The sequence below is a fragment of the Lissotriton helveticus genome, chromosome 12 (genome assembly GCF_964261635.1).
Source record: "Lissotriton helveticus chromosome 12, aLisHel1.1, whole genome shotgun sequence".
NCBI lineage: Eukaryota > Metazoa > Chordata > Amphibia > Caudata > Salamandridae > Lissotriton > Lissotriton helveticus.
In genome coordinates, this window is record NC_136073.1 from 82380223 (window position 1) to 82400173 (window position 19951).

At 45.0% G+C, this 19951-nt stretch overlaps 1 protein-coding gene across 1 annotated transcript in view; it reads right to left on the reverse strand.

The window, feature by feature from the left end:
• Positions 1–2744: 2744 nt before the first annotated feature.
• LOC144797875 (extracellular calcium-sensing receptor-like) overlaps positions 2745–19951 on the reverse strand; it is a 35100-nt gene continuing 17893 nt past the window's right edge. The window contains exons 5-6 of the mRNA XM_078668677.1: positions 3765–3888; positions 2745–3670 (exon numbers count right to left, since the gene is read on the reverse strand). Coding sequence (XP_078524803.1) covers positions 2745–3670; positions 3765–3888 — 1050 coding nt within the window. The remainder of the gene's footprint in view (positions 3671–3764; positions 3889–19951) is intronic.

Genomic DNA, 19951 nt, shown 5'->3' on the forward strand with positions numbered 1-19951 from the left:
GTTCTTCGCCGAGCTGAATCCAACTTTGCAGTTATTGAAAAGGAACTCCTGGCTTGTTGTTGGGCAATAAGGAAATTTAATCCGTACATTTGGGGTAAGCATTTCCGCCTGAGGACCGATCACAGTCCTTTAGTCTCCATCCTTACTGGGGTTCGGATTAAAGAGCATTCCCCTAGGATTGCCAGACTTTCAACGAAACTACTCCAATACGATTTTGAGGTCAGCTACATACCTGGCAATAAGAACGTAAGGGCTGATTACCTTTCAAGGAATCCTGTTGATTTTGACTGTGACAGGGGTTGCGAGGAAGATTACGATGAGGAGGACTGTTTTGTGGCCTTTGTTGGCATTGACGATATGCGCTCTATTAGTGAAGGAGAGTGGAGGGAGCATTTGTCTAGTGATACCCTGCTCAGTGAAGTGATCAAATTTGTCAGAGGAGGGTGGCCCAGGGAAAAGAATGTTCATGTTTCTCTTCAGACCTTTGTCAAAGTCTCTGATGAGCTCTCTATTGAGGGTGGTATCCTCATGCGTGGCGACTAATTGGTTCCTCCCAGTGATCTTAGAATTAGGATTGTCAAAGGTGCGCATGAGGGTCATCTCGGCAAAACGTTGACCAAAAGAAGGGTTAGGGAACACTACTGGTGGCCCAAGATGGATCAGGACATAGATACTGTTGTTGCGGAGTGTGTTGTCTGTTCTGGTGCTGAGAAGTGTTTGAAAACACGTTCTCCCCCTCTTCAACCTATCACTTTCCCTGATAGGCCGTGGGAAAAGATAGGTATTGATCTTGTGGGTCCATTCTATTTACTCCCTCCTGCCTCCAGATTTGCGATAGTTGCTGTCGACTACTATTCTAAATGGCCAGAGGTCCGTTTTGTAAGTGAGGCCAACTCCAAGAATGTTATTGACTTCTTGAAAGACTTGTTTTTGCGTGAAGGTTTTCCTTCCTCCATCGTAAGTGACAATGGCTCGCAATTTGTCAGTCAGGAGTTTGGTTCATTTGTTGATTTGAGTGGTATTGATCATCTGAGGAGTGCACTTTATCACCCTCAGACGAATGGTCTCGTTGAGCGCATGAACAGGGTGCTCAACAATTGCATTCAGTGGGCCATTGCTCAGCACTGTCATGTCCCCAACGCAGTTAGATCCATGTTGTGGTTCTATCGTACCACCCCCCACTCTTCCACCAAGGTTTCCCCTTTTGAACTGCTACGTGGGAGAAAGCCATGTTCGAAGGTTTGTCCTGGGTGGATGTCACGTTGGGTGAAAATGAATTCCATTGACAATGTGGATGAAGTTGCCAGGTCTAATGTCTCGCATGCCCAGTCCAAACAAAAGAATGTTTTTGACTCCAGGAAGAAAGTGATCTCTCAGCCATTCGTGGTGGGTGAGAGAATTCGGATCAAGTTTCCCACTCACTCCACCAAGGGTAGTCCCAAGTTTTCTGAACCTTTTGTCATTGACAAAGTTTGTGGCAACTCTGTGAGAGTTAACATGAAAAACTGGTGGAATGCTGCCAGGGTTGTTAAAGTGGGCAAACCTGTTGTTCATCTCCAATCTCCTCATGATATTCCTGTGTTACCCTCTTCTCCTTCTGTTCCTGTTCTACCTTCTCATGATGTTCCTGCGTTGCCCTCTACTTCTTCTTCTCCTGTCCTACCTCGTAGGAGCTCTCGTACTCGAGTCACTCCTGCCAGGTTCCGCTAGCTTCCTTGTTCTTTCTCCGTTCCAGTTCTATTTCTATTCTTCCCTTCTTCTCCTTTTGTTTTGTAGGAGAGAGGATAATGTAGTGTTCTGTTAGGTTTACTGTCTAGTCTTTCCAGAACCTTTATCCTCTTTGTTCTTCTCCTTCCATCCCTGTATTCTATTTAGAATGTAGTTCAAATTACCAACTGTATTACTGATGATCTGCTGGCTGTGTGAGCTGCTGCGCAGCACTTGTTCCAATAAACCTACTTTACAATCAACCCATCTGTGAGCTGATTACTACAAATTGCTACATTTGTGTTTGCTTTTAAATGAATGTTATAGGCAGCCAGTCAGCCTCCTTCGCCATAGATGCAACTTCTTGAAATGCGTATAGTACAAGTTCACTAAATTGTATACTTTTGTATGAAAATGTGGCTCTGCATTTGGCTGACTTGTCCTTATTATCTTATTAGTAGTGTTTTTGAGAAAACTGAATGTTAACTTGAGGGATGGGGCGAACAGTTTTTCTTGATGGATTCCCGAATAGAGGAGACGTTCATCATTTTAACTGCTTTCTAAACTTCACTGCAGGTGAAATTAATTTAATGTTTTATCAGTAATTTTTGGGCGAATTTCTGTATTTGTGGAATTAACCTCTGTTATATATTTATGTATTTTGGACAAACACGGGGGAATGAGCACAGTGAAGCTATTGACATGATGTGATAAATATATAAAATTACATTTTCAACCTAAATGCCAAGGTGATTATTTAAACTGACAGTAAAGAATGAACAAATGCACAACATAGGCTCTAAAGGTTCACCTTAGAAGTAGAACATGCTGGCTAAGTGTACGAAGCTTACCCAGAACTCTTTGCCACATCTCCACATTTAGTTCTACATCTATAGTTGCACTCACATCTCCCAGGGTTTCCACACATGGAAATAAATGCATATTGCTTATTCATGTCTACTCATCCTACACTAATGTGTATATAAATGTGTGTTCTTCAGCATGAACAGAGCAACTGATACATGCGTAAACAAGGATTACATTCCTTTGACCTTCTTCTGTCCTGTTCCCCTCCCCATAAGATAATTCTTGGTGTTCGTTTCTGATTTAAACAAGATGATATATATTTTGGGGAAAAATATGCAGACAACCAATGAAGAACTGGAAGACAAGATGGCAAAAATCTCCATGGCTACCATGAACTTTCCCTTAGTACTGAGGTAAGCAGGAATAAAAGAGAGCCAAACGCTGAGGAAGGCGAGCATGCTGAAAGTGATGAACTTAGCCTCATTGAAGCTGTCAGGCAGTTTTCTGGCTAGGAAGGCCACTATGAAACTTATGGTGGCTAGAAGCCAAAGGTATCCCAGCATGCACCAGAAAGCAACAGGAGACCCTTCGTTACATTCCACTATGATTATTCCAGGCTGGGAGTTAATGTTATTTTCTGAGAAAGGAGGAGAGTGAATCAACCAAGAGGCACATAGAAGAACCTGAAAGAGTGTACAGACAATAATTAGTGTGAAAGATAATTTTGGTCCAGTCCATCTTCTTAGTCTACTGTAGGGTTTTGTGGCATTAAAGGCAATGACCACCATGATGGTCCTGGCCAAGATGCAAGAGACACACAGAGCAAATGTGATTCCAAATGCAGCCTGACGCAGGAGACATTTTGGAGGTGTCGGAAAACCAACAAACGCCAATGAGCAGAGAAAGCACAGGGTGAGAGACACAAGCAGGAGGTAGCTCAGGTTGTAATTACTTGCTCTTATAATGGGTGTGTCCTTGTATGTAATGAACAGTCCCAGAATGACAGCAGGGATCACTGATGACAAAATGCTTGTTGCCGCCAATGTGACCCCAAAGGGTTCTGTGTAGGAAAGGAACTCTGTGATCTTTGGGATGCATCGGTCTCGTTTCTCATTGGACCACTGATCCCAAGGACATTTGAAGCATTCAACGGAATCTGAAAGATAAAAAGTATAAGAAAAACATGAGTGTCTTTTTCATGACCAGTAGCATATCATTCTTTAAGGCTCCTTTTTTGCAGGTTCCCTTACCACTTTGGTTAGTGATCTCCCCTAGTAGACATGGGACACACTGGAAGCAACAAATGGGCTTTCCTGGTACAATAGCTTTTCTGAAACCAGTGGGGCAGCTGGGACTGCACACGGAGATGGGCACCTGAAGTAAAAAACGCACACTCAGACTATAGATAAATATCAACCTGTTGCTCAAATGTAGATACACGCTGAAATACTTTTACTGCACTAGAAGTGCTCATTACCTCATACCAGACAGCACCAACCAGATACATCCTAACGCCAGATTTGACTGCCACATACAATTTAATGCCACCCCAGGCCATACTATAAAGCATACCATTCCACAGAACTTCACTAAACCTCTAAGCAAAAATAGACCATTCCATTAACCAACCATACAACACAAATATTCCTTCAACGCATCACATCTGAAACCTCAGTCCACAGCACCATAACCAAAAAAACAAAACATTCACCCATGAGCATATCTCCTCGAAATACACCTGGTCTAACAACACCACCACTGTACATGACATCTCGCCAGCTCTCCATTTATCTTGGACTCTGGGAAAGTCTGTACATCAGCCCTGATCATTCCAGCTCCAGTAAGTATACTGGTATAGATGGCACTGGCTTGTTATTAAATTCCATGACTTTGGCTCTCTTATTTCAGTCCAAAAAAGGGAATTGAGGTCAATCTGCTGAACTCTATCGGCACTTAGGTTAATTAGATCAATAATAAAATTAAGAACTTATATAATTTGATTGTGCGCAAACACTCAGATACACAGCAATACTCTTAGGAATTGCATGTTGTGAGAAATTGAGTTGTTGGTTAAGTTTGGTGTTAAACCTGCCCAAGCAACAGCCCCATTTCCTATCAAAGTAAACCATAGAAGTCACTAAATTAACTGTGCTTAAATCTCTTCTAATTTGGCACAATAGCAGCAATGCTTAACTTAGAGGCAATGTGTAAAGTAGTTATGCTGCACACGAACAGCAATAAAGTTGAAACACAGCACCAGAAAAAAACACAATAATTCAGAAAGTAGATAACATTTTAATAAATTATTTAACACAAAAAAGTTAAAAAACCCAATCAGTAGAACTGGAGCCATGCAGTGTTACAGTTTAAGGTAAAAACTAGCTTCTAAAAGATCAAAGGACCAACAGTGGACATCTAGTCACGTCAGAACTAGGTCAAAGTCGAAAAATATGGCCAAATGCAATGAAGTGCAATACTGATACAAGAGGTGGATTGGGTCCGGTCAGTGCATACCTTTGCACTTAAAATACATTTTAGCATTATTGTCTGTGAAGTTAAAACTCAGTGGGGGGAAGAAATTTAAATAAAAGTTGTCTAAGATGTTAAAGTTCAGTGGGGCACGGCTGCAGGTGGTGTCCAAGGAGAAGGTATCATTGTAAGGGAGATGCTGGAGGAAGATGCAGAGAAGATTTCCATGTTCAGACTTAGTCTCATTTTTGAAAGTCAGAAAACTCCTGTGGGACGAGGCTAGAGATTGCAACTGACGAGGGCTCCACAAGGCCGAATACCCCCTTTGCAAAAGACAGCTGAACAGGAATTGCTGCAGCAGAGAAGAACATCACAGGAGGTGATGAGAAGACAGTTCGTTGGCGATGCACCGTGGGTGGATAGACGAGCAGGGAGGGCCTGGTCTTCTCTCAGTTCTTAGAGCAGTTTATAGGCAAAATGTTTGTCCCAAGTTTTGGATTTTGGCTATCTGGGCACCTTGAGAACCACTTTCAGGGGTCCAGCACTAGAGATGCCCAACTTAGAGGCTCAGGACTCAATCAAGCTGGGACTAGGTTCATGTTCAATATAGTTTGAGCCTTTTCTGTCCCTGAGGCTCTGAATAGGAGGCCAGCCAACTTGCCCTTAGAGTCACTCTGTTGGTCCTGTGTTCAAGTAGTGGAACAGGGCTCAAGTAACATGACAGGCCTCTGAGGCTTCAAGACAGGCTTCAGGCGACAGGGCAGTCCTTCCAGGTGCAGCGACACAGTCTTCTGATGTGCAGAACAGGCCACCACAGCCAGCAATACTCCGGGAGTCCTTCCACAGGTCTAGAAAGTGAACTGAACAATAGGTTTGAAGGTCCCATTTTATCCCTTAAAGCAGGAGAATTATCTAGAGAATTCCATTTTAAGTGCTTGAGGTTTTCAGCCTTCCCTGACCTGACTCCAGCCTGACTGCATAAACAATAATGTAGTGTGAAATGCTTTGTATGAAGGCAGGACACAGCCTATTGAATTAGACATAGGGCTGCGCTTAGCTGTGCTCCTCCCTTTCTCCAGTGATGTCACATCCAGGCACACCTACTCCCTTTATTGTGTGGCTGTGTGGAAGGAATATGCAAAGTTTAACCGCCAACTATACTCATGTGATCCAGGAACAAGCAGCAGGCACCAAATACTAAGAGCAAGAAAATACCAGCTTTCTAAAAATGGCATTTTCAAAACTGTGACTTAAGTTCTGACTTTACTATGAAAGAGGATTTTAAATTACAATTTTTCAGACACAAATATGAAAGTCCCACTTGCTACTAATCAAACATTAGTACATTTTAAATGTAATAAGGCAACCCAATGTTATGCTATGGGAAAGGTAGTGAAAAGCAAACTTAGGAGTTTTTCATTACCAAGACATGAAAAACTTGAAAGTACATGTCCAACCTTTTATTTACAATGCACCCTGCTCTATGGGCTGTCTATGGTCTACCTTAGGGGTGACCTATAAGTAATAAAAGGGGAATCAAGTCTTGGCAAGGGGGTTATTGTAGGAAGCTTTCTCTGTATATACTATACCTAAGTAAGGTATAGTGTGCACAGAGGTCAGTGGAACCCCAAGAGTAGGCAAAGGTAAAAATAGATAATACCTCACTCTCTATTTGTGGTAGTGTGGGAGAGCAATAAGGCTTTATCAGAGGGTAGTGTTAAGCATTAATTGTACACACTCAGGCAAGAAAGTATGTCACACACTCAAAGCCTGAACTCAGAACAATTTATTTGTATGAAAATATTATTTAGTTATTTTGTTTCTAGAACCACGCCAGGCCTGGTGCAGGTAAATGAAATAATACTTTTGCAGTTATAATGCAGTTGAATTCAATTGAAATGCAGTTGGATGCAATTGGTTTGTTTACGGGTAAGCCAACAGTCAAAATTACTTTCCAATTACTTTTGATATTTCTTTGTATGTTACCTTTCAAATTACTTGTTAAGTTACTTTTTTCTACTTAGTTTGATATGCCTATATATCACACTGGGATATTTCCTAGAGAAAATGTAAGTAATTCATTTTTTGTATTTTTGCAGTTTTTCAAGGTTTCATACAAACCAACTCACACTTTTTAACAGAAAAGCAGTCAATGCAGTCCAATGGGGAAAACAGTGTTATCGGTTTAACAGTAAGTACATAGTTTTTAGGGTTGGTATTCTGGGGTTAGAACCAGGGTTCCCCCAGGGTGGAGGATGCATTTTCAAAGCACCCTCAGTTGCACTAGGGCAGCCGAGTGTGGGGTGCTGAGGCCTAATGCTATCCAATGTGGGATAGTGGCTCTTTGGTTGGTGGCTGCTCACGGGCAGGCCAGAGGGTTGTGGGAGCAAAGATCCTGGCGTTAGGGTCAGGGCAAAGCTGGATACGATTTAGCACACAAAGTACACTCACAACGGCACAGGGGAGGCTGGGTGCAGGGTGTTGTTTTGGCATTGGGTGCCCTGTTGATTTCAATGCGGATTCTATGGTTGCAACAAACACTGCAGGCTCGGGAACGAAGATCTTCTGGAGGCGACCACCAGTTGGAGAGGTAACTTGGGATGCTTTGGGATGCTGTGACACCATAGGTTGTCTTTTGTCATTGGGTTGTTCTTACCGGCTCGGTCGTGGCCAGGGGCATCCTTCGGAAAGAGGCCGCAGGCATTGGTTGGAGACTTGAAGCAGGTCAAAGATCACCAGATCCCAGGTCAGGATCGCCAGGAGACCTCCTTCTGGTGTTGGACAGCTCAAACTCAGGACATGGGGTACATTGACACATTGTAACAAATTTCATCAGATGCTAACATTTGTAAATAATAAAGTTAGAAAAGTGGATTCTGGTTGTTAGTCAGTTTGTGCCCTGTACAAGCAGGAACCCCATTTCTAACATTGGTGGCCAACAATGAAGCTAAGACTTGCCTGAAGTACAGTGATTAGTGTACACTACAACCATACCGCAGACCATTACACAACCACATACTGTTCTTGTATGTGCAGATTTTGAGCTCCATACTACATCATGTCTCTGTTTAGAGCATCTTCAGTGGCATCCTTGGATTTAGTACTTGAGGAGAATAGGCTGGATCTCTACACGCTTCCTCAATTGAAGGCAATTTGCAAACACAACAAAGTCTAAATGAAGAGCCTCACCAGGAAAGTGGAGCTAGTAAAGGCGCTGGGGTACTGGGTAGCTGCCAGAGATGAGAATGAGATCATAGAAGAGCAAGTTGTGGATATGGAGGTGGGAGTCCTGTCTGGGGACCAAGTGAAGGTCCAGGATCTGCCTGAGGCAAGGTTGTCTCCGGGGCAGGCAACAGTGTTTCTCCCAAGAGTTTGTCCCCAGAGAAGCTGGAGGACAGGCAACAGGCCAGAGAGCATGTGCTGGAGCTTGAGAAGCTCAATATTGAGAGCAAGAAATCTGAAACGGAGCAAAAGTAAAAGGATAAAGCCTTTGCTCTGTAGGAGAAGTTGCTCTCAGCTAATTAGTTGAATTTGAAGGAGCTGGACCTCAAGGCCAAGCAGGCAGTGTCCAGCACAAATAGTGTCAGCGCACGTCAAGTGCAGTCGGATGGAAGGTTGTACATTCCCAAGGATCTAGAGAAGGGTTACAGATGGGAGGATGACATACACACGCGGTTTTTGGGGTATGAGTCAGCTCTCCACATGAACCATTCCCTGACATACACTGTGGGCGAGTCCTTGGAAGCACTTTGAGGTAGAGGGGACGGACTCTTTGACAGTCCTAGGGCCAGTCCAGGGTCTCATCTAATCTACCATGAAGGACTCCCCGATTGCTAGGTATTGTCTCATTCCTGAGCAGTACATGGTAAAGTTTAGGTCCTTCAAGAAATCTGATTCTCACACTTGGGTTGAATGTATAGATTATTTTAGCAGAACACTGGATGGTTGGGTGAAGAGCAGTAAGGTAACAGACTATGAGGAGCTACACAAATAATTCCTTGGGAGCACTCGTCTAGTCTTTGTTTTCCATAGCTGTGCCAGCACTTGATTGACAAGAAGCTGACTGACCCCAGGGAGCTTGCTCAGGAGGCGGACTGCTGAATGAGCAGCAGGGTTCCCAAGAGGCATGAGGGATACTCTGCCAAGGGTAGGCAGGGTCCTCATCAGAAGATTGGGCGGTACAAGGATAAACAGAAGGAGTTCTCTAACGGGCCCCAAACTAGGGGCATACTTACAAGCAGCTAGCCCCATTGAAGCATCACCTTTTTGATGCTACTATAAAGTGACACTAGAGTCCCTTTTTCACTGTTAGCGCCAATTTCTTTTAGCACCAGGTTCCCTAGGGGCATTTTTTGGTAATGATATGCAAGGGAATGGATACCCCGGAAAAACCATCACAAAACTGAGCATAGATGTTTTTAGAAGGACTTTAGGAAAAACAGGCCCCATTAGCAGCAGTTTTTTACCGCTACAGAAAAGCATGCGTAAAAATGAAACATGAACACTGGTATAAAAGTATAACATACCCAAATCACTTTGGCAAGCTCAACTATGCCCTGGCTCTACTATTACAGTTCGCAGCACCAAGGAGATTTCCACCACCACCACCACTACGCAGAGGCAATGCAGGAGAAGGGAGTGGACATTCTGCCAGAGGATTACCCTCATTGACCTCAGGGAGGAAGACATAATTGCCCATTACAGGCTCAGGGGGGAGTCCATTGTCCTGCTGTTGCACCATATAGCACCAAGAATGCAATAACATCGCAGCACTGCACCAACATACCTCCGTAGGCCAAGCTACTGGCTGTCCTGCACATGCTGGTGTCTGGAACTTTCCAATCCACAACAGCCGGAGTGGCAGGAGTATCTCGGGCATCCTACTTGAGATTCCTCCCCTCCGTCCCGGATGCTATTATAAGCCTCACACCCCAGTGCCTCTATTTCCGCAACACAGTGCAGCAACAACATGTGAACAAGTACGGTTTTGTGCCATTGCAGGTTTTCCACATGTGTTGGGGCAATGGACTGCACCCATGTGCAGCTTTTGACTCCAGCGGCAACATCACACATCTACCGAAACAGGAAGCACACTGAGTCGGTGGACTAGGGGGACCAACTGGCATTTGTGCAAATTCAGGACGGTGAGTGTAAAAATTCAGGACAAAGGGTCAAAATTCAGGACACAATTTCAGGACAGGAGGTCAAAATTCAGGACAAAACTTCAGGACAATTGGATATGTTTTACAGACACATCAGAGGTCGCGCAATAGTATATAAGTAAGCCCAGTCATATCTAGACATATTCAGCCATTCAGCCATGTATCCTTCCATCTATCATTTCACTCATCCATCCCTTCATCCATCCTTTCACTCGTCCAACCATTATCCATCCATCCACCCTTTCACCCTATCCATCTGTACACTCATCCATCCACTCTTCTACTCATCCATCCATTCACTCATCCATCCAGCCATTTACCCTTTCACCCATCCAGCCATCCTTTCTCTTACTCATCCATCCACCCAGTCACTCATTCTTCCACCCATCCACCCTTTCAGTCATCCATCATCCTCCCTTTCTCTCTCCAACGACTCTTTCACTTAGCAATCCTTCAATGCATCCACCCACCCACCCATCCATCCATCCATCTACACATCCACTCATGAATCCATCCATTGACCCTATCACTCATCCATCCTCTCTTGTCCATTTATCCTTTCACTCCTTCACTCATCTTTTCATCATGTTGTCCATCTACCTTCCCTTTCACTCACTCATCCATCCTTACATCCACCCTTTCACTCATCCGTCCATCCATTCGCACTTGCACTTATCAATTCATCAATCCATCCATCATTTCACTCATCCATCCACCCACTCACTCACTCACTCATCATTCACCTTTTCACTCATACATCCTTTCACTCATCCATCCACCCTTTTACCCATCCAGCTACCCTTCCACACATCCAGATACCCTTCCACCCATACATCCAGCTATTTTCCTTTTCTCTCTTCCATCCTTCCACTCACTCATCAATCCATCCATCCTCTCCCATTATCCATCTATTCACTCTTTCATTCATCCATTCACCCTTTCACTAATTCATCCAGCCATCCCTTCATTTACTCACTCGCCCACCCATCAAGAACTTCACCCTCGCTGCAGAAGCATCCCAGGACTCGGACAGAATCCACCCAGGGCAGAGACAGGAGCCATCACAGGTGGGGGTGGGGGGGGGCAGGAGCCACCACATGGGGGAGACAGGATCCACCAGGGTGGGCACAGGGGTGGGCATGCAGTATTCTAGTATCATCTTGGTCTCTTCCAGGGTGGGGGAGGGCTCCTCACCCCCTCCTGGACAAGACAACGAGAAGACAGGCTGCGTTTCCAAAATGTTAATTTTGCCCCCCCTCATCCCCACCACGCTGATGTACAGTACTGAAAGGAGATACTCCAAGAGAACTGATTTAACTAATTGTCCTCCATACTTTGTTAATCAGTGTGGGTGCGATTGTGCCATTTCTTTATTTCATTACAATATAGACTGCATGTTTGAAGAATCGAGGTTTGTTTACAATTTAGTGAATAATTAAGCTCTGTGAAGAGAACCACGTGCTGCCTCGGCCGGTTCTAGGATCTGTGGGGCCCTGGGCAGAAAGGGAATGTCTCACACCAATTGCAGATACAAGATGCATTCAGCGCTGTTCGCATCTGAATAGATGCCCCAGCTCCTGAAGCTGCAGCCCCCCCCTCAGTCACCTTCAAACACCTCTTAACAGCTCATCAAGGGCTGGAGGTGTGAGAGTTGCCATCCCGCTGTGCCTTCCAATGCTGCTGTTACATCGGACATCAACAGCATCAGAGTCAAGGAGGGAGGTGGGGGCCAGCTGTGAGACCAGTTAAAATTACGGACAAATGGTGTCCGTTAAAGAATCCTTCACGGACAACGGACAGACGGCCGAAATTACGGAGAGAAGTGTGGCTCAATGGTTAGAGCAGCAGACCCTGATGCAGTAGTCTGGCCGGGACCAGGGTTCAATTCCCGCCTTGGCGGGTCTCGGGCTCAATTTTCTCGGACCTGATAATTCTCGCCTCGGTGCCTATTCTAATCATGAGTCCCACTCTGCACCTCTGGGCAATAGTTTGCTTAATCTCTACAACGGCCCCAACAACGCTGAGGATGCCTGAATTCACCTTGGGGGTGCCCAGGAGTGGGCTCCTCACAGGGAAAGGCCAGGAAGGGTTCCTCGGCGGTATTCATACAAGCGCCGAGATGCCTACAGGTAGTCGTGCGCTATACAAGTGCGTATTCATCATGCATAATTAGTTGGTGTGGGCCTACATACTTGTACCATACTACATAGCATATGTGCAACATATTCCTGCAAGTCACTCATGTTGAGATCACCCACGCCAATGTAGGCAACATTAACCCTGGGCGAAGTAGTACTACGCTACGCTCGCATAGTTTGCGAGGTTTGCGCTACTTCACACTAGGTGAATTGCATGTAGCACCGTGCAAATACGTGTAACATAGCTAGCAGTCATTTTTTGGTTGCTCGCGGTCCTCAACGTCAAGTTGGCGACCGTGAGCGAGCAAAATGACATCCCGGCGAGGCTTTTTCCTCGTTCGTGATCAGCAACATCAAGATGCCGATCGCGAGCGTGGAAAATAAACCTCCTGGGGAGATTCTCAATGCGGGGAGGTCAGTTTTCTCATTGCGAGTAGTTGCATATGTTCGTGACCGCTCGCGATGAGAAACTATCATTCCGCGTTGAGAAAGCTGCTGCTCGAGTACAAATCTACTCGAGCGGCCGAAAACGACCGCTTGCACTGTGCAAGATGCGGTTTGCACTGATTGCACAGTGAGGACAAGCATCCCGCACTGTGCAATCAGTGCGAACAGCATTTTGCACAGTGCACTACGCAGTTCGCGTAGCTATGCATTGCTCGCATAGTGTGAAGTGCACTTCGCGTAGCTACGCGTAGCGCTGCTACGCGAACTATGCCCAGGGATAGGCTGTTTGAAACAACAAGGGAACCCATTCGGTTATCCGGGGACCGTGGGTAGCTTTAATCTAGAAACAACAGTGGTCCCCAAGAATATGTAGATTCAGAATCAGATAAAACAATAGTCCACAATGGGAGCTATATTGGCCACTGTCCAGCCGGACAGGGTATTTTATTTTTTACAATAGAACAAATATTGGGGTGTGGAAGGGCACAGTCCTGTACCGTTTTGGGAACAAACAGGGAAAGTTTTTAGGCAAGAAGGAGCATAGTTGGCCACTTGTAATTCAGTAGAGATTGAAAGTAGTGCCAATACAAGTGCTAGACACAGCGTAAATCAGACATAATAGTGAGGCTGTGAAAACACTTAAAACAAGTCGACGTTTCGATCCCTTATGCTCAATATTGTGGGATCATCATCAGGACTAACAATACATACATTTGCTTGCCTGGTATATACATTTAAACACACAACCGCCTATAGGGAGAAAAAATTAGGGAGGAAAGTTGGGAAACAGAAGAAATAGGAATGAGCCCACTGTATTAGACTCTGAAAAAACTGACAATGCACTATATTCGGAACCGACTTATCGTGTTTGCTAAATCCATGCAAGTGATATCAATAGCCTTGAATCACGTGAGTAGTGCAGTCTGTGTCTGTAGCCTTGAATCACGCGAGTGGTGAGGCAAGTGACATGTGTGTGTGAAAGATATCACTCTACTTTAATTACTGAGAATAGTAAATTTTAAGAATTACTTAAATACAATTCGGGCGTGTGCACTACATAGCCATTTCCATGCAAGGTCCGCATTTATTCAGCATTTGTGGGCATTCGTGTCCGCTTTTGTATCATGCACATTCGTGCTCATTCAGTCAGTGCCTCTCAGTGTGAACGCTTACCCATATGGGTCGGGGGGTTTTTTCAGGGAAATTTAAGTATTGGAATGGATCCTCGTTTTGTTTGTCTCCTGAAAAATGAGGGTGGGGAAAGGCCATAAGTGAAGGGTTCTTTGCGCTGATTTTGTGAGAAATCTCATGCAACTATCAGGGCTGTTACCTGTTTAATACAGGTTGTCACGTTATGTCCACCACATTTCCATTTGGAAGGAATTTTTCTACGGAATAAAAAAGGGGGCTTTCAGTGAAGGGTTTGTCATTTAGACTAAAGTTTTTAAAGGCGGAAGGTCGGGCTTACCTTGCGGCGGAAAAAAGGCCTACGAGGTCAGGTGCTATTCCACAACGAGTCTGTAACAGAAACTCCGTTTCAGTATAAACTTACACAAAAACGGGGGGCCAGCATAGCACAATTTGCTCGTTTAGCTTACCTTTGGGAGGGAAATCCTCCGCGGTGTCTGTTGCCCCTGGGTGCTCTGCCGAGTCGCAGTCACTGGGGACAGTTGGCGAGAACGCTAGATAAGCGTGCACCATGGAAATGGAGGTAGGACAAGGCGCACATGGGCGCCATCTTGGAGTGGGGTAAAGTTCGTTACAGGGGATTCTACCGGAGTGAGGGTAGCGGGTTTTGAGTTGTATCGACGCAGTGCGAAGGTGATAAGGTATATCGGCGCAGTGACAGTGTGATCAAGATTATCATTAAAAGCATAAACACGAAATATTTACATTATATACAAATCATTAATTTTCGTTTACATACTCATGTGCAAAGAATTAGTGGCCAGTGGGGCAGAGCCGCTCTCTCATTATTAAATGCACAGTTTCCAGTCCATCAATATTTCACATTCGAGTGTTCAAGACATTTCAAATTGAACCTTTCATAATAATGTGGTCCAGTCCTCAGCGCGATTTAGGCCATCACGGATAGTGTTGAATTGGATCATAATTCTCAGCTCCTCTCTGTTGAGCATCTGCGTCAGGTTTCCGCCTCTTGGTGGCGGCTTGACGACTTTCAAAATAGTCCATTTAATGTCATTTTCATTGTGCCCTGCTTCATTGTAGTGATCCACAAGCGGTGCATTGATGGTGCGGCACCTGATTCTGCTCCGATGTTGGCAGATGCGAGTCTTCACTTTCTGTGTGGTCTGCCCTACATACATTTTTGGACATGGACATTCAATGGCGTAAATCACATTCTGCGTGTTACAGTTTGACAGTGAACGCCTCTCATACGTGATACTATTGTGGGTGAAATCTATACCCTCCACCGTGAAGTCGCAGACGTTACAACAACCACATTTAACATGTCCTGTAATTGGGGGCAAGCCCCACAATAGGTCAATAGTAAGATTCTGAACTGGGGGTGGCAATGCTGCTCTTACAAGGTGGTCCCTTAAATTTTTACTCTTCTTGAAAGCAAAAAGCGGCTTTTCAATATTAAGGATACCTACATTTAGCGTTGGCCAATGTTTTAGGACTGACTTCCTGATTTTGTTAGAGATTGGTGAGAAAGTTGTTACACACGCAATAATCTCTTTTTGGGTTTTATCCTTGGGTGATAGTAATACCATGCACGTTTTAAGGATTGTTTTTTGATCCTTTTTGGGTAGCCCCTGTCTTTCAGTTTGTTTGAGAGGGTTGTGGATTCCCTGAAATAGTCTTCTCTACATGAGCAGTTTCTTCTAATCCTAAGAAATTGCGAGTAGGGTAACGCATCCCTCAGGGCTCTGGGATGGTTACTTTTATAACTTAAGAGGGTGTTTCTCTCAGTGGGTTTTCTGAACAGTCTCGTGAGGAGCTTGCCTTCTGAATGGTATATGGTGAGATCTAGAAAGGGTATAGATTCCTTGTCCCACATTAATGTAAACGTTAGGCCACAACAATTATTATTGAGCCAGTGGAGGAACTGGGTTAGTGTTTCAACTGGTAGGCTCCAGATCAGGAAAATATCGTCTATATAACGCCTCCACATCTGAATCCCGGAGTTGAAGGGGTTAGAGTCTGACAGAATGGAACCAGTCTCAAGTTGATCCATGAACAATATGGCTAAGTTCGGAGCAAAAATAGCCCGCCATGCTGGTCCCCTTGATTTGTTGATAATAAGTATCATCAAAGAGGAAAAAATTCCTAGTGAGACAGAGTTCTAGTAGCTGTAATATAAACAGGGTGGGGACTCTGTGGGGACGGGGTCGTGTGTCAAGAACCTTCTGGATGGTAAGTAATGCTGTGACTTGTGGGATATTTGTATACAACGATTCCACATCCATTGTACATAAGGTCTCAAGATGGGGATCGAAATCGAGATGTTCTACTAAATTGATCATTTGCATGCTATCTCTCACATAGCACTTAGTGGATTGCACGAATTCTTTAATGAAAAAATCCACATACGATCCTAGAGGCTCCAGAACTGAACCACATGCTGAAACAATAGGTCGACCTGGTGGATTTTGGGAGTTCTTGTGTATCTTCGGTAAGGTGTATATTACCGGAATACGTGGTGACTTGGTGTTGAGGAAGTGGAATCCTTTCTTATTGAGGAAGCCATCTGATAATGCTTTTGATGTGACTTTGCTGATAATGTCTTGAATTTGTTTAGTGGGGTTACCCGGGAGTTTCTGATAATGGTCAGTATTATTGAGTTGGCGCAGGATTTCAAGTTTATAATTGTCTATCTCTTGGAGGACGATTCCACCGCCCTTATCTGCGCTCTTTATGACAAGATTTTTATTGATTTTCAGTGTTGAAATGGCCTTCTTCTCATCCATGGATATATTATACGGAATGAAAACCTTAGTTTTTTCAAGGGTATCAAGGTCTGCTAGTACAAGTTTCTCAAAAGTGGTAACTTCAGGGGGGATCATTCCTGCTGAAGGAGAGAATGTGGATGGGGGGCGAAATGGAGTATTGACCATAGGAGCATTATTGGGGTGCAGTTGGAAAAAAGCCTTCAACCGAATCGTTCTAAAAAATCTGAGTAACTCGGTATGTAGTTCCATAAAGTTTGGAACAATAGTAGGCACGAATGATAAGCCTTTTTTAAGTAGCTCAATCTCTGCGTCCATTAATGTGTGTTTTGAGAGATTAAAGATAGGAATTACCTCTGAGGTAGTATTTGTTACCATTGGTAATAGTTGTTCCTTGTCCTCCTCTCGCCTGGTGGGTTTTGCCATCTTTGCGTGCGCTTTACTTTGCCACGTTGGGGAGTGTTGGGCTGGCCTCTGCCTAAAAAATTGGGCTGACCACCACCTCTTTCATTCGGGATACTTGGTCCTTCGCCTGGGTCTGAGCTTTCTGATGAATCAGCCGAGGTGTCTGAAAAACCAACAAGGTTTTTGCGGCGATTAAATCGACCCCAGGGCCTGTTTGATTGAGGATGGGAATAGGCTCTATTAGAGTAGAAATCTTTTTGGAGATCCCATTATCCATCTATTCACTCTTTCATTCATCCATTCACCCTTTCACTAATTCATCCAGCCATCCCTTCATTTACTCACTTGCCCACCCATCAAGAACTTCACCCTCGCTGCAGAAGCATCCCAGGACTCGGACAGAATCCACCCAGGGCAGAGACAGGAGCCATCACAGGTGGGGGTGGGGGGGGGCAGGAGCCACCACATGGGGGAGACAGGATCCACCAGAGTGGGCACAGGGGTGGGCATGCAGTATTCTAGTATCATCTTGGTCTCTTCCAGGGTGGGGGAGGGCTCCTCACCCCCTCCTGGACAAGACAACGAGAAGACAGGCTGCGTTTCCAAAATGTTAATTTTGCCCCCCCTCATCCCCACCACGCTGATGTACAGTACTGAAAGGAGATACTCCAAGAGAACTGATTTAACTAATTGTCCTCCATACTTTGTTAATCAGTGTGGGTGCGATTGTGCCATTTCTTTATTTCATTACAATATAGACTGCATGTTTGAAGAATCGAGGTTTGTTTACAATTTAGTGAATAATTAAGCTCTGTGAAGAGAACCACGTGCTGCCTCGGCCGGTTCTAGGATCTGTGGGGCCCTGGGCAGAAAGGGAATGTCTCACACCAATTGCAGATACAAGATGCATTCAGCGCTGTTCGCATCTGAATAGATGCCCCAGCTCCTGAAGCTGCAGCCCCCCCCCTCAGTCACCTTCAAACACCTCTTAACAGCTCATCAAGGGCTGGAGGTGTGAGAGTTGCCATCCCGCTGTGCCTTCCAATGCTGCTGTTACATCGGACATCAACAGCATCAGAGTCAAGGAGGGAGGTGGGGGCCAGCTGTGAGACCAGTTAAAATTACGGACAAATGGTGTCCGTTAAAGAATCCTTCACGGACAACGGACAGACGGCCGACATTACGGAGAGAAGTGTGGCTCAATGGTTAGAGCAGCAGACCCTGATGCAGTAGTCTGGCCGGGACCAGGGTTCAATTCCCGCCTTGGCGGGTCTCGGGCTCAATTTTCTCGGACCTGATAATTCTCGCCTCGGTGCCTATTCTAATCATGAGTCCCACTCTGCACCTCTGGGCAATAGCTTGCTTAATCTCTACAACGGCCCCAACAACGCTGAGGATGCCTGAATTCACCTTGGGGGTGCCCAGGAGTGGGCTCCTCACAGGGAAAGGCCAGGAAGGGTTCCTCGGCGGTATTCATACAAGCGCCGAGATGCCTACAGGTAGTCGTGCGCTATACAAGTGCGTATTCATCATGCATAATTAGTTGGTGTGGGCCTACATACTTGTACCATACTACATAGCATATGTGCAACATATTCCTGCAAGTCACTCATGTTGAGATCACCCACGCCAATGTAGGCAACATTAACCCTGGGCGAAGTAGTACTACGCTACGCTCGCATAGTTTGCGAGGTTTGCGCTACTTCACACTAGGTGAATTGCATGTAGCACTGTGCAAATACGTGTAACATAGCTAGCAGTCATTTTTTGGTTGCTCGCGGTCCTCAACGTCAAGTTGGCGACCGTGAGCGAGCAAAATGACATCCCGGCGAGGCTTTTTCCTCGTTCGTGATCAGCAACATCAAGATGCCGATCGCGAGCGTGGAAAATAAACCTCCTGGGGAGATTCTCAATGCGGGGAGGTCAGGTTTCTCATTGCGAGTGGTTGCATATGTTCGTGACCGCTCGCGATGAGAAACTATCATTCCGCGTTGAGAAAGCTGCTGCTCGAGTACAAATCTACTCGAGCGGCCGAAAACGACCGCTTGCACTGTGCAAGATGCGGTTTGCACAGATTGCACAGTGAGGACAAGCATCCCGCACTGTGCAATCAGTGCGAACAGCATTTTGCACAGTGCACTATGCAGTTCGCGTAGCTATGCATTGCTCGCATAGTGTGAAGTGCACTTCGCGCAGCTACGCGTAGCGCTGCTACGCGAACTATGCCCAGGGATAGGCAACATGCACAAGTGAACTGTGCTGATGGAGTATCACTGTTCATGATGCTCTGGTGGAGCAGAGCCCCAAATCATATCAATGTCACAATGCAAATTGTGTCTGCATGGCCTTTTTACTGCAGGTTTCAATCATGATATTCCCTTTTGGGCAACATGCTTGAGCTTGCTGTTTGATAGGTGTATTAAAACTACAAATCTTCTGAATGATTGATAAGAATTGATGCAGATTGTAAATTGTATGCTGCATTGCTACTTGAAGATCGGAAAGAATAGGCCTTTGAAAGACAACGTATCCCCTGGTGTCAGACAGGTTTTCTTGATGATGAGGGTACAACTGATAAAATACCAGCCCAAGCAATGCTGGTTGAGCCCCATACCACTTCTGGCAGCACTCAGTTATAGGTATGTTTCTTTAGATTTTCAAATTGCCTTTGAAAGCATAAAATTAAATTTGCTATGGAGTCTGCTGCATTGAACAATTTAGGACTATATCGCAAACATGTCATGCAAAGTGGGTCACTGTCAAACTTGGGAGATGCAAATGTATTTCAGACCCAATAAAAACAAACAGGGACCTAAATTAAGGTTTTGTACAGTCCCTTTGGTTTTTAATTTGTATTTTTCAGATTTAGGAACAGCTTTTAAGAAGAATATATCATAATTCA